General features: G+C 34.0%; 1 protein-coding gene across 14 annotated transcripts in view; it reads left to right on the top strand.

Moving 5' to 3' along the window:
• LOC130904046 (disco-interacting protein 2) overlaps positions 1 to 15,839 on the top strand; it is a 255,151-nt gene that overhangs the window by 217,851 nt on the left and 21,461 nt on the right. For all 14 annotated transcript variants that reach the window (XM_057816564.1, XM_057816565.1, XM_057816558.1 and 11 more), the window contains one exon: positions 9,769 to 9,843. In XM_057816564.1, coding sequence (XP_057672547.1) covers positions 9,769 to 9,843 — 75 coding nt within the window. The remainder of the gene's footprint in view (positions 1 to 9,768; positions 9,844 to 15,839) is intronic.

A 15,839-nucleotide genomic window follows, 5' to 3' on the forward strand; every position in this document is an offset into this window, starting at 1 on the left:
AAATTCGAAGCAACTATACTTTTTTTTTGGTTTTTATTTTAGATTAAATATATTTTACCGCGAAAGAAACGTTATTAATATATGGGTTCGTTGATGTATGTGTTCAAATGTTCAAAATACAGTAGCTAAATAATTAATTCGTCTGGAGAAATAAATCAATTCGATCAAAAATTATGTTTAAAGTACTAGAATTTGAGAAAAATAAATGAAACATATAATCCTTGAAATATTCGCCTAAGGTTCTCTAGGTTCGCAAACCAAACACGCAATTTTCCAAGACAATTCGTTGGTTTTAAGAAATGTCTGGATTGTGAATCATTCGTACAGCCACTACCAGAAACAGTTGGGGTTAAATTACGTGATATTAGTGTCCTCCGATCCGTTGAAATTGGAGGATTGTCGACTACCGACTAGTTTCGACGTTGTTGCGACTCTTCAGAGCGGCGTAACGACCTCTCGTTCGGAGTCTCTAATTTATACAAACATATATATTAGTGGGTATTTCACTTGAGAGCTACGTGAGACGTTTATATCCTCAAATCGCTCGTCCAATTTTATGTTGTTACCTTTATCAGAGTAGAATTTATTAACCAACGACGTATAGCTTTTGACGATAACGGTTATAGCTTAAACAACTTCGTTTTTAGATAAATATGAAGCGATAGCCCATACACATCGATTTTGATCCAATTTTAAAACTTTGATTGTTGCTCGAACATCAAGAAAACATGGAACGTATAATGAAAAGAGATATATTGAGAGAGAGAGAGAGAGATAATAATCAGTATATGAGTCGTTACAGAGTAGAAGGCACTTTTCAGTAAATATGTCCTCAAATTATTACGAAATGCAGGAAAAGATGATTTGATTTCAATTGTCAAGTGATTGTGCATTTTTTGCATTGTAAAATATTGAGCCATCAACTAATTCTGAACGTAGAGTAGGTAGGAAAAGGTTTTAAGTGGACAGCTGTTTCTGAAATTGGAGAAGCGTGCCTACGAATTAGGCAAACGGATTCAAAGATGAATAAGGAAGGAAGAGTCAAAACTTTTAATCTTTTAAAGAAGTCCATGCAATGAGCCCTGCTATTTAGTCCGAGGTGGATAAGTTCAGTTGTTTGGAAACTGATCTCGGCGCAAAGTAGAAGGAACTTGATTTTTTGGATTTTTAGGCGGTAATATGTAACTCCCAATTCAAGGAATTTATCCTCAACAAGAATTTTACAGATTCAACGACGTGGTGGTGTTTTTATATGATAAAACTTCGGTTTTGGAAACGTTGAGATAAAAAAGATTAGAATCGCACCATGATTTAAGGGTGATTAGGTCACTAGATATGATCCAATGAAGTGCAATGAGATCAGGGTCTAGTACTGAGCCTTGGGACACTCTACTTTGTATCAATCCTTACCAGCTGACTTCTGTTGGTAAGGTATGACTTGAACCATGCAAGAGGTACTGCATTTTGTTGATTAAAATATTATCATTAACACAATCAAAAGCCTTATATTTGTGTGGTATAGTATAAACACGGCCAACAATTATTTCGTATAATCCTTTTGTATCCTTAGCTCTGTTTATCTTTTATTGGTGTGAAATTACACAAAAATTTTCTTTTCGTGAAAATTCATTATTAAACGAAACTTTTATAGTATCATCCCATCACAAAGTGGCATTAAAAATGGAAAAAGTGTGAATTTTTAGAGTTTGACGTAAAATTTAACTAGCAGTTAATTTTCATACTTATTCTTACACGTGATACCCCGCTATTATTCTACTAACAGTACTCTTTAATATGTAGGTCGGTATAAAGACATTTCGGCATCTCTCAAATTCCCTTTCGTGTAATTTTAGGGGGCAAAACGATGTTAGATTCGCTTTGGTAGTCGTATATTTTATTCAAAGTATCTCGACGACACCTTTCCTCCCCTACCATTTCAGTTGTAAGACGTTTCCAGGGATGAAACCAAGAAATATCGTTTTCTCGCAATTTCGAATTCTATAATTACATTCTTCGAGACTATCAATTATTGTTAATTACACAATTTTCCAATAAAATTTGTCCAATATACAGTGAAATTTGACTGGCTGTGAATATTATTTTTATCGAGATTAACACGTTGACTGCCAACTACGAGATAACTCGTCCGGTATGGACTTGCCATTTTTGTACAGCTACGATTAAACTCGGAATATCGATAGATGGCTTCTATCTATCAAAAAATCAATGCTGGCTAGCATGAACAGAAAATTTATTCAAAAACGAACAAAAATATAATTATAAAAATTTAATAATATAATGTAATTAAATCAAATTGTCATTTTAAACGGAATCCTGAACCTTACCGTGGCAGTCAACGTGTTAAGGATGATTAGATTAGGATACGTGTTAAGGATGATTAGATTAGGATAATATATCGAAGGTAGTACATTTGAATATGTAAACTAAACACCGAAAAATATGTGACTGATCCACAAAGGCGCTTTGAAAAAGCTAGAAAAACCCCTATTTTCAATACTGGCAGAAAGAAAACTGAAGAGGAAGTTTAGTACAATTTTAGTTGGCAGTTTAAAAATACTTTTTAATTTTCATCGTTGTTTGAAGGAAAAACCCTTCCAGTTTTTACCAATTACAATAAAAGAGGTTGTGAATATAAAACCAATTAACTTGGAAGCTTATGAAAAATTTCCTAATTACTAAAAGACAATGGAATTTCGACTTGAAAATACGAGAGTCGTTGTTTCCCAATTACAGAACCAAAAGGACAATGTGGCTATATGCCCAGCATCAGATGTTCCTTTTACAGCACGCCTTGTACGGGGTCTTTCGCAACGAGCTGAATCGATATGTATATGGGAAAGTACTGCGACTAGGGTTCTGAAAATTTTCTGAAACTTCGTTATTTTAAACGGAATGTTATGATTTTTATTGAATTTTTGGAATCTACGCGAAATTTTGTGAAGAAATTGATTTTTTGTCGTTCTATTAAAAAAATTCATTAAACCCTCTGTGTCGATTATGAAACGTCCTCTATCTACATTTTACAACGTCTAATTAAGAGTAAGTTTTGATAAATTTGTTTTGCTTCACTTTTTATGTATAGCGATCACAAAATTTAAATTATCTATCATAATTTCGTTCTATTTTGAGTAAATTTGGGAAAAGCCTCGAGAGGGGTATTATAACTTATTAGCATAACATTTTTTTTGGGTTCGAAGGTACAGGGTCCTTCACGAGGAGCTCGATCGATATGCATATGGGAAAGTACTGCGACTATGGTTCTGAAAGTTTGCTTGTATGTGTTTTCCGAAATGCTCGTTTCAGCTAAAGTAATTTCATTTTTCTCAAACTTCCGGTTATACCGAAAGTAGACCCAAACTTCGTTATTTTAAACGGAATGCTATGGTTTTCATTAAATTTTTAACATCTACGCGAAATTTCAATATAACTTTATATAATGCATCGTATGCCTAAAGTCCACCATTTTTTAATTATTTCACATTTTCGAAATTTTTGGACATTTACTAAAAAAATTTTATTTTCAAGTTTAAGTGAGTCAGGTCTAATATTTTTGGGATTTGGACAAATAACACTTACAGCTTTCAAAATCTGTGAAAACCTTGACGAAAATTTATATAGGGTGTTCAGAAAATGATGCCGAATTTCGCTATTTAAACTAAAACTTAATTTTTTCAAATGGCAACCCCCATTTTTCTCTCCACCATTGGATTCTACGCTTTAAATTGAGGGGACTTTGTTAGTAAATTTATTTATCTCAAATTAACGGTTATTGTATAAACTTGAGAAAACTGAAATTTTCGTGGTTTTTGATTGTCACCTGCCGATGGCGAAAAACGAATAACAAAAAAGTTAACGTATCAAAAATTAAATTTGCAACGCTTAAACGTCAAGATGTTTTCATTGTTTGTATGTTTGTTGATATGATACCTTTTTTTTGTCGCTCCAGACAACCGACAGTTAAAAACCATGAAGATTTCAGTTTTTTCAAGTTTCTACAAAAGATATATAAATTTACTACTTTAATTTAAAGCGTAGAATCCAATGGTAAACAGAAAAATGGGGGTTATCATTTGAAAAAATTAAGTTTTTAGATAGCGAAATTCGACACCATTTTCTGAACACCCTATATAAATTTTCGTCAAGGCTTTCACAGATTTTGGAAGCTGTAAAGTGTTATTTGTCCAAATCCCAAAAATATCAGACCTGACTCACTTAAAATTAGAAATATAATTTTTTTAGTATATGTTCAAAAATTTCGCAAATGTGAAATAATTAAAAAATTGTGGACTTAAGGCATTCGCGTAGATATCAAAAATTTAATGAAAACCATAGCATTCCGTTTAAAATAACGAAGTTTGTGTCCACTTTCGGTATAACCGGAAGTTTGAGAAAAATGAAATTACTTTAGCTGAAACGAGCATTTCGGAAAACACATACAAGCAAACTTTCAGAACCATAGTCGCAGTACTTTCCCATATGCATATCGATCGAGCTCCTCGTGAAGGACCCCGTACCTTCGAACCCAAAAAAAATGTTATGCTAATAACTTATAATACCCCTCTCGAGGCTTTTCCCAAATTTACTCAAAATAGAACGAAATTATGATAGATAATTTAAATTTTGTGATCGCTATACATAAAAAGTAAAGCAAAACAAATTTATCAAAACTTACTTGAATCTTATTCTTAATTAGACGTTGTAGAATGTAGATAGAGGACGTTTCATAATCGACCCAGAAGTTTTAATGAATTTTTTTAATACAACGACAAAAAAATCAATTTATTCTCAAAATTTGACGTGATAGTTAGAATAGAAGTGACTAATAAGCCAAAATAAGTTAACAAAGGAGAAATATTTATTGATTTCTACGCTAAATTAACCGAGCTAAATTTTCAACACCAGGATAAACTTTTTTGCGTTCAAAAATACTAATTTCGACCATAAATATTGATTTTTTTTAATTGTTAAACCAGAAATATGGAAAGAGCCACTCGTAGTAGCTTCCAAACTTACGAAGATAAACTATTTGTACTTCCGAAAACTGTTATTTTTAAAATATAATAAAATTTGCGTCCGTTCAAAGCTATAAAATGTCAAAATCTTAATCTATTATTACTAAATTATAGTTTACAAATAGTTGTTCTACTGATATCGACATAATTCAACTTATTTATTCATTATAATTAATACTTTGAGCTGTCTCTGTTCATCATTGTGTCAATAGAGAGTTCCTTTAAATTTAAGCTGGAACACCTGACAAATAATTCACGGGGTTGTCGCAACGTGAAAAGTCCATTATCCTGTCAGTCTCGTTCTCCCTGCGTGTGTCGGAAATCGGTCCGGTCGCGATTTATTCGTCAGTTCTCGAATCCAACATATTTTACATAAATGATGACTCTAGATTTACTTTAATAGAGCACATTTGAGCTCGATTTAGGAACGTACACTTTCGGAATTGACTAAAATAGAAATTCAACGAATTCAAAGCGAAAAAGGATCGTTGAAATAATTAGACGCGTTATACGAGATTGAATAATTATAAAACGAAATCAATTTTTACTTTATTGTATTCAGTTGTATTCTATAAAAATCGTCTTTTATATATCCCTTTAAAAAATTTCGTAACTACGTCTATGTTTTGATTTGATTTTTTGCATTTAACCGATTTTCTCAATGCCGAATCTGCAATTTCACATGGTAATTTAGAAGACTGGAAATTGCAAAAAATCCTGGAGGGCTTTTTTTGATGCGACTCCTTTGTAATTTATGATTGGATTAAAACGAGTTCTATTAATGCCTCCGGGATCAATTCTTCGAATAACCATTTAAGTATCGATTTCTGAAATGGATCAAAAGCATTATTTGCAAGCGAATTTACAAAGAATGATATAAAAACAAAAAAGATTTATACGAATAGTTTAGTACGTGATTCAATTTTGTTTTTCATTTCCAACTATCCACTCCTATCCTTTGTAAATCCTTTACTAACCATTTCGATATGGGTGATATGGGTTTTCCACGCCCTATTTCTCTCCTAGTACCAGGATACCAGATAAAACAAGTTAGAATAAGTGTAGAATCAGAAAGATAATACAAATGATAAAGCAACAATCATCAATGAGAAAAATGAAGACAAAACACTCAACTTGACAGTATTGTCAGAAGAAAAACAGAAGTATCAACAATAATAATAATAATGTTGAAACCCTTGATGAACTGAAAAGATTAGCAAGAGACATAAAATAATGAGAACTCAAACCGGTGATGGTAATGCCCCCTGATAAGATTTAACGGACGTACCTACTTTAATTTCAAGCTTAAGGTTACCAGCAAGGACAAAAAGGTCCAAAGCAAGATTAGCTTGTTACTAGATCTATTACATGGATGTATTCAAAAGAAGGAACGTTGGATAGAGCAACAGTATACAAGCGCAAAAAGAATGACCACGACCCAGCGTACAGCACAGAGGCACTAATGGCATTGGCTGTAGAGCTAAAGAAAATGAAATCTGCTGAGGATCTCTGGACATATACGCTGATAGGGCAAATCGTAAAACAAACTCTTCAGATTAGGCAATGGAAATAGCTTATTTGGGCAGAGGAGAGGTAAATGCTTTGGCTAACGCGAGGGAGACAAAGAGGATTACCTTGGAAGTACCCAAGCTATCAGGACTGATAACGACTTGCTGTTATTAAAAATTTATGAGGTTTTATCCAGGTTTAGTTAACTGAAACTGGAATCTCTCGCTACAAGACAATGCCAAACTACACACTGCGAAAGTTACGCGGAATAAGTTCGAAGAACTTACCAGATCCAACGTTTAGACCGTCAGATCCATGGCGAAAATCTTCTCCTTACTTTATTCCAATCCAATATCAAAGAATGATTTTACCAAGGTCTCAAAGAGCTTCCTCAACGTTGAGTTGAAACCATAGATAGGCTATACTTCGAATATAAAGTTTTATTTTGGAAATCGGCATAAGTCAAGAGACACCCTCTATTTGATAATTCATTCAACCGAATTATATTCGAAATATTCCATTTTCCATGAACGAGGATTAAAAAAAATGATTTGAAATTTGCTTAGTAAAAAGATCAATTTTGTTTACCAACTCTGCATCGTACATCAATAATAGCAAAAAGAAGTTACTCCATCACTGTCAAGATTTTTATTATTTTCCAGAGTATCATTCCTTGTCAGGAGCTAAAGTAAAGTTTCAAATCCAGTCGTGATTCGTAATATATACGTCGAACAAATCATGAAAAATTTTTGTTATTCTAACCTTTCTAAGATGAATAACTTGTCGAAAAAGTTGTTTTTCGTATAACAAATATCACAAACGAAACAGGAAAGGATTTTTCAAATACCTTGACTACCAGTAATTCATCTCCCTTTTATTATCACTTCTTAATCCGAATAGTTTCCTTATTGCAAATTTCTGCAATCAGCGTCCAAATAATTTATGATTTTCAATTATGCAGATTTGATATACCCTACCATAAAAAGCACAGGCGTATTTATTTTTATTGTTAATTGTTTCCACTCAAGCATACATGCTTATAGTCCGGTCAAACTTTACCGAAAAATTATTCCTACGTATCTGAATTATAGTAAGACCTCGACATCTGATATCTTCATCGATAACATGTTTGCTGAGAAACAGATCAAAAGTCGAACTTTTATCGTAAACGTTGAGTTTAGAATTTGGACTTTTGGAATTTTAAGAACTAACCGGCAACCGTCTTATACTGCCGACCTAAAAGTAGTATTGGTTTTATCTTGTTTCTTTTTGCAAGAACAAAACTAATACCGTCTTGCATGCTTGGTCTTGTTCTTGTAAACCTAAAGCTGTGAACTAGTCTTATCTTGCTTTTTCTACAAAAACAAGACTAAGACCGCAAGAGTCTTGCATGCTTCGTTTTTTACTTACGTAAGTCTTGCCATACAAGCTTTCGGTCTTGCAGAAAACTTGCACTGCTCGGTCTTGGTTATAGTTTTGGTCTTATGAACCTAAAGTTGAACTTAGTCTTGTCTTGCCTTTTCAAAAAGAACAATATTAAGACCGCAAGAGTCTTGCATGCTCGGTTTTGGACTTGCGTAAGTCTTGCCATACCAACTCTTGTTCTTGCGAAAATCTTGCACTGCCAGGTCTTGGTTGTAGTCTTGGTTAGGTTAGTTTTGAATCTAAAACTGGACTTGGTCTTGTCTTGCCTTTTCAACAAGAACAATACTAAGATCGCAAGAGTCTTGCATGCTCGGTTTTGGACTTGCGTAAGTCTTGCCATACCAACTCTTGTTCTTGCGAAAATCTTGCACTGCCAGGTCTTGGTTGTAGTCTTGGTTAGGTTAGTTTTGAATCTAAAACTGGACTTGGTCTTGTCTTGCCTTTTCAACAAGAACAATACTAAGATCGCAAGAGTCTTGCATGCTCTTGATCTTGTAGAAATCTTGCATTGCTCGGTCTTGGTTACAGTCTTGGTCTTGTGAATCTAAAGCTCGACTTGAGTCTTGTCTTGCTTTTTCTACAACTACAAGACTAAGCTCGCAAAAGTCGGTTTTGGTATTAAGTGAATGTTGCAATACTAGCTTATGGTCTTGTATAAATTTTGTACTGCTCTTGGTATTGGTCTTGTGGACCAAAAGCTGGTCTTAGTCTTTCTTTTTCTGCAAGAACAAGACTGAGACGAATCTAGCTGATTTTTCTACTGATAACTACATGAAATACAGAAAATCTAATTAGCAATCAAAAAAGAGAAAATATAATTTGCTTTTTGGAAACATCAATCGTTTTGTGTTTTACAAGGGTTGTCTGTGAAGTTTCAATTAAAGTCAACTTGAAGATGTCACCAATTAACAATATAAGTTTAGAGATTCTGTCAATTCGAGTAATTTTGAATGATCAGTGTTTTAAAATCGAATAACTGGGTCGATGTGAAGATTTTTTGAAAATGAAGTATCGAGCTCATATTGAATGTTGGTTTTGAAAGACAATACGTCTTCGCAAGTGAAAGAGGAGCTGGACACTATGTACAGAGACTCTGTATCATTATTTTTCGGGCTCACTGACGCCCAGCCTTTGTGACGGTGAAAAACTATGACAACCAACCATATCATCGAAAACGTTCACCAAATGGTACTTGAAGATCATCGTTTTAAGGTTAGAAGATAGAAGAGGCTATCGGCAAGAATTATGAATTCGTAAACTATACCGCTTTTGGCAAACCAAAAGCAAATTGGAATGAACGTTTCCTAGGGCCTAGGAAAGTTGTTTAAGCTCCGAAAAAGGCAAAGACGGTTTCATCGGCATAAAAAATAATAGCGACCGGTTTTACGGGATAATCTACCATCTTTAAGAGTATTACGGAAAATTACGTATTTAGATAAATGGAGATGGTGCAAAAAAACAACCCATTTATATAAAAAGAAAGTGATTGCATTTCGAATTGATTGGCCTTCCACCGTCTTTACCAGATTTGACCCCCAGCGACTATTTCCTATTTCCTAACCTTAAAATTCTATTTGTAATTGATTATGGAAAGACTTGTTTCGTATAAGAATGAAAATAAATAATACTGATGCATCTATTTAACCCGATAAAATAATTCCTCCGCTGTACTAACATTTTTATTTCATCCATATTTGATTAAAAAAGTTCCACGTCATCGCCATTTGCGCTGACACCTGGAAAAGCAAAACTTTTAATTTGTTAAACCAACAGGAGTCTAAATGATTATTTTTATTTTCAGGTGACATCACACAAAAAGGATATGAAAAGAAACGAACCAGACTACTTACCCCTTACATTCCAAAACATAACCCAAGTAAGTTTTTCTTTGCGCTTTTCCTTCTCTCGGGAAAATTTAATGGTTGAATTAAACTTGGAGAATTCTCTCTTTTATTCTGAGAAAATATTTCTGAAATGTATTACCGATACCAAGGAATGGTTTATTTTTTTAACAAGGGTAGAATAGTATTCGAAAAACGTGCTTCTTATCAAGATCTATAGAATAGATGTTTGCATTTCAATTTAACAAAGTTGAACCATTCAATTCCAATAATATGCTATTTGAGGTATATAAAAAAAGTATTGCGTTCGACAGTTATTTTGGTATTATTTACGAAGGGTAGGATGTAAAAATAAAGTTCATGGATCAAAAACTACGGTAAGGGCTAGACTCTAGAATAATTGAACTAACATGTCGGGACTTGTACATGCGGGAGGGAGATTTGTCGCTTTGAACGCATTTTGCGGGGAGTTGCCAACGTATTTAGTTAATGATTGCAGCTTGAAATTGAAAGTTTACGTGAAGGGTTCTGTAAAATATAAAAGCAGCTCCAAATTCACACGAGAATCTCGCGAGAAATACACTACACATTTCCCCGAATGATCAAACGAGGAATGCGATATTTGGTATGACGCATCATATGCCCGAAATAACTGACCTTTTTTGCTTTTATGATTTTTAGGGGTTCTAGGTCCCCATTCAGCTATCTGGGTACCTCTTCTTCATTACTGTTACGTGCATTCCACGAGATCATTGAGGATTGCCTCTCCTGTAGCATCACATCTCGAACGGTTCTATTTTATTCATGATGTCAGCTTTGAGCGTCCATGTCCAAACATGTATTAACTCGCATGTTTCTTGCCTATTAGAACATTTATGTTAGGTTAGGTTAGGTCAATATCCACGATCCGTGGAAGATTATTAGTACCTTGCAGCTCTTTCTGAAGGTTGTTGATCGAAACCGTTTGAATATGAGAATTTTTTTTCTGGTGGATGGATTTGGTGATGGATCATGAAATTTATTTGCTAAATGTTAACTCTAATGCACAACTAAGTAAGAATAAAGTCTACTGAAGACAATAATAAAGCGCCGGTATGTTTTGAGAATTATTACGGTGGATAATGTGTCAAAGTGTCAATACATTTCTAATGGTTAACATAATTATATAAATAGTCAAGAATTCGAATAAAATTTGAGCTGGTTTCGACGATGAATCGATGAATATTTGTTCTTTGTCTTCACTTTTCTTTTTAAGATTAGAATAAGCGCAGTTGCGCAGCAGTTTAGTCTGCTCCATCATCATCAAAGAAGCTCTCGCCGAGATTTTCGATCGTGAATGTTGAGTACCTTTACGTAGATAAGAACAAACCTTCACATTTCCTTATTTCAAGAAATTTAGATTCGAATATTCACACGTCACACAGTATAGTTGATAACCTCTTGACATACTATATATTGAATGAATCTGTTTATTGCAACCCTTGAATACTTGATAGCTGACTACGACCCTTATTCTAAACATATTCTATATAATAAATATTTTGTTTTCAACTTAAGAATTTTGAGAATTCTCCACATCGTTTTCGAATTATTGAAAACCTATCTAAAAAAAAATAAAGATCACGTTTTACATTTTTATAAATAAATTTCTGGCTGATTATCTTCTACATTAACAATTGTTTTTTCTTTACGTCTTGTTTATTTTAGTAAGACTAAAAAAATAGGTACTTGTATGTATTATTTTCTATCTCACTTATATACATATTGCATTCCATTCTGATTAACCCGGATTTGACAATTTGAAATAATAACATACGAGGGTTGTCTGAAGAGTATCCGAACTCAACCTGAAGATGACAGCATTTTCTGTTTGACAATCGTATAAGTGAGTCCTTGTGAAAATGTGTCTGAAAATGGAAAAAACTGAGTGTTGAGCCGTTATTAAATATTTGTTTGTGAAAAGCACATGAAAGAGGACAGTCTGCACAATCATTTACGACCGTACATTGACCACCCACCATATTAACGAGATCTGTCCCTTAGTGACTTTTTCCCTTTTCCTAACCTTAAAATTTGGACGATAAAGACGGTTATGTAGATTAGAACATCCTCGTACTAAAAGTATAGACTTGAAAGGAGATTATACCGAAAAATATAAGGGTGATTCCATTATAACTGTGATATTCAATGTCCTGTATTGTTTTTTTGTACTAGTCATTAATTAATAATCAATTAATAAAAATTTTGTGTTAATTGAATAATTCTTAAGATATTTAAACATTATTTTTATACAATATAACTTGCCACTTAAAGAAAACTTATACTACATCACTTGAATGTCAGTACCGTGTCATGTCCATTCCTAGAATTTACCGATAAATTATTAATTTTTTTTGTCGTAACAAATGATTTAAACTAATTACCTTATAAATTCTAATGTTTATGATCAAACTGAGGAAAATTGATGCACTTGTTGTTTAATATCTTAAGTTACCATGTCAGTACCGTGGATAAATGAGTCAGTACCGTGGAACTCAAAATCCGACATTTGTGTCTTGCTCGTGATACTTTGAAGTTGTAGTAAATTCCTCTTAGAGTTTTATTTTTACAGTAAAATAGATGAATAATATGCATAAAAAAGTTAGAAAAGTTAAATTTTAAAATCTTGAAATTTTGAATACAAAAAATCACAGTTAGAACGGAATCACCCATAAATGTCTTGTTTCTTCTATAGTACGGAATTTGTCAGACAACCCTCGTATTATAGCGGTGGAAGTATAGTAAGTATACGTATTACAAATGCTTCTCTGTATGCATATTTGAAAAGAAGTTGTTTCTTATTTGCTAGATTATGAAATAAATAATAAATTTGTGAAAAGCTAGATCACGTAAATTATTAACAAAGTTTCAAATGGGTGGTGGAAAAATATTCGAAATACGATTATTACAACAGTTTTTTCTATGTTTTTATCCATGTTTCGCTACAATAATCCTTTACGATACGCAAATCCAGATATAATTGCTAGGATTGTTAAGAAAAATATAATATAGACAAAAATAACTAGAGCTTATCAAATCTTTACCTTGAGATAAGCTTGAATCAGTTCTATTGGATCTATTGTGATAATTTGATTATTTCGGAGATTCCTTACCTGGCATGACCAAAATAAAAACTGAGCTAGATTCTACTCTGGGTGAGACTGCTCCCTCGTTATCAAAGGGTAGGTATTGGGTAGCAGAGTTCAAACGAGGCGAAGACCATCATCGCTGAGTTCGACCAAATGAGGTGACGACTCCAGAAATGTTGAAGGAAATCCACAAATCGGTACTGGATGATCGATGACTGAAAGTGCGCGAGCCAACAGATATAGCAGAACTGTTCGTTAAAACTAGCGACTGTTGTGAAAAACGGATTATTTCTACCAAATAAAGAGATCTCAGGATATTCTCAACATATTCTGATTAATGTGAGAATGCCAGTGCTAGATTTGTACCAAACGATCTGATGTTTCACAAATGGAGAAGTTATAACGTACTAAATTCATAAAACATATAATTACTGTTGACGAAATTTGGACTTATGAATATAATCTGTCTAGCAACTCGGCAAATAACGCTTCAAAATGAGCCAAAATCACATAGATCGAAAATCTAGGTGTTGCTCATCGTTTTCTTCGATTGCCGTGGTGTGGTTCGGTACTAATTCATACCAATAGGTCAAACAATAAATGAAGAGTACTACTTGGCCGTTTTGAGCCATCTATGTCTTATAATGTAACTTCTTTCACTTTTCCAAGTGGAACGAAAGTATTGGGGGTATAAAGATTTGACAGTCCTGGTTAGATTTGATCGTCTGGTGTATCTGGTTTCTCAAAAAAATGACATTTAAGAAAAAAGAACTTAGAAATATCTACAGATATTGAAGATATATCAAAAAAAAATAAAGTATGATCATATTCAGAATTCATGTATAACAAAAATCACCTGTTGCTTAGCTTTTAAACATAAAATCAAATTGCTTAACTAACATCGAACGATCCGAGACGGTAAAGAATATATCGCCGTTCCCGAATTATAGTGACCTAAATGTAAAAACTTTCATTTTCCAAGGATTAGCATTAAATCGCCCTAATTCCAACCCCTAATGCGGATATCTCATTGTTTATCTATAAATTGTCCCTTGTTCTAAAAACAGAGTTTGTTCTTTTAGCGATTTTTTAAAAATTTTGCCTTTGAATAAATAAAAAAGAAGAAGAGTCGCATTTTAAAAGCTATTATATTTGAATCATATATTTAAATGGTGTCGATCCCGGTTTTTGTCATAAATTACATTTGAGCAACTCTGGCAGGAAACACAACTAACGAGTGATTTTTTACCGGTATCTTTTTGGCAACACTGCTTTTGACAGATCACGCGTGAATCGTGTCTTGTGTCATTGTCAAACTTATTCAGTTTGGTCTATAATTTAATCATGAATTGACTGATGACCGCGAAATGTCGATTGGGCAATTGGGCCTCCCTTACACCACTACGTGGATAATTTTGCGTAAGGATTTAGGTGTAAAAACCTTATAAGATACAGCTGGTGCAAGAATTGAAGCCACACGATCTCCCACAACGTCTAACATTTGGTGAATGGACGCTGGCAAAGTTGGAGGGAGATCCACTTTTTTATCGTAAAACGAAGCTCATTTCTGGTTGAATGAATACGTCAACAAGCAAAATCGCCGCATCTGGAGTGAAGACCAGCCAGACGCATTGCAAGAGCTACCAATGCATCCCGAAAAAGTCACTGTTTGGTGTCGATTATGGGCCGGTGGCATTATCTTCGAAAGCGGCGATGGTCGGAACGTTACTGTGAAAGGCGAGCGGAACCGTGTGATGATTGACGATTTTTTTTGTCCATAATGGAAGAATTGGACATGCCTGACATGTGGTTTCAACAAGACGGTGCTACATGCCACACGACACGCGAAACAATGGCCAAATGGAGAGCCGCCTACGGTGAACAGTTCATCTCACATTTGGGACCCGTTAATTGGCCGCAAAGATCGTGTGATTTAACGCCTTTGCATGAAATCGTCTTCAAACGCTAAATTATAATGATAGTTCTATCGATTGCAATAAAGTTTTCGTCAATTTTTCCAAATTTTTTGCGGTTTTTTCAAAATCAAATCTTATATCTCATAAAAAATCACTTATTACTATCACGTCATTTTTAGGGCCATTCTACACTTGCGTTTTACCGTTCGCGTGTGAACGCGTTAGTTGGTGTCTCTGTTTTTCTAACGCGGGAGGTCGCGGTTTTGTCGCTAGTGTAGAATGGACCGTAAGTGCAATTTTTCATGTTTAATTGATCAAAGTAAAAACAATTGATATTTAAACTATGTCGCAATAATCCTGTAGCGGATGTGTCTATAAACTTATTTCTATTTGTCACATTTTTACAGTAACGTCATTGTTTTCCGGAACAGCGATATATAAACAGAAATTTTTTCTCGGTAACAACATACAGAGCCGGCCCAAGGCGTCTGCTACGTGTGCGATACGTCAAAAAAGCAAAATATAATAAAAACAGTTTCCCAGGACGTTTCGTCTGTGTCGCGTCGGTGCCTCGGGCTGTCACGGGTGCGCACTAACTACTAACTGTCAGGTGTCTGCATATCTTTAGATAATAAACACATTTTAGGGTGCTAATGCTAGGAAAATTAATTTCTAACTCTAGATATTTAACGTGACGTACCTAATACAATGTATGCTTGTACTTTTGATGCAATTAAAATGTTTTACCTGTCAAATCAATGATTAAACTACAAGAATTTATTAACAGGTTTGCTATTTCAGTATATCGCATCTATTAAAGCTTAACAAAATCAGGTACAATATACGAGGGTGCTTCAAAATCGGAAAATTGCTAATCATTAAGTTCCAGAGCTGGAAGTTTTTTAGAGTTTTTTTATATAGTCTCCGTCACTTTCACCACCCATTCGAATGCCTTTTTCGTAAAAATCTCTCGACTTGTCACGTAAC

The sequence above is a fragment of the Diorhabda carinulata genome, chromosome 2 (assembly GCF_026250575.1).
Source record: "Diorhabda carinulata isolate Delta chromosome 2, icDioCari1.1, whole genome shotgun sequence".
Lineage (NCBI taxonomy): Eukaryota > Metazoa > Arthropoda > Insecta > Coleoptera > Chrysomelidae > Diorhabda > Diorhabda carinulata.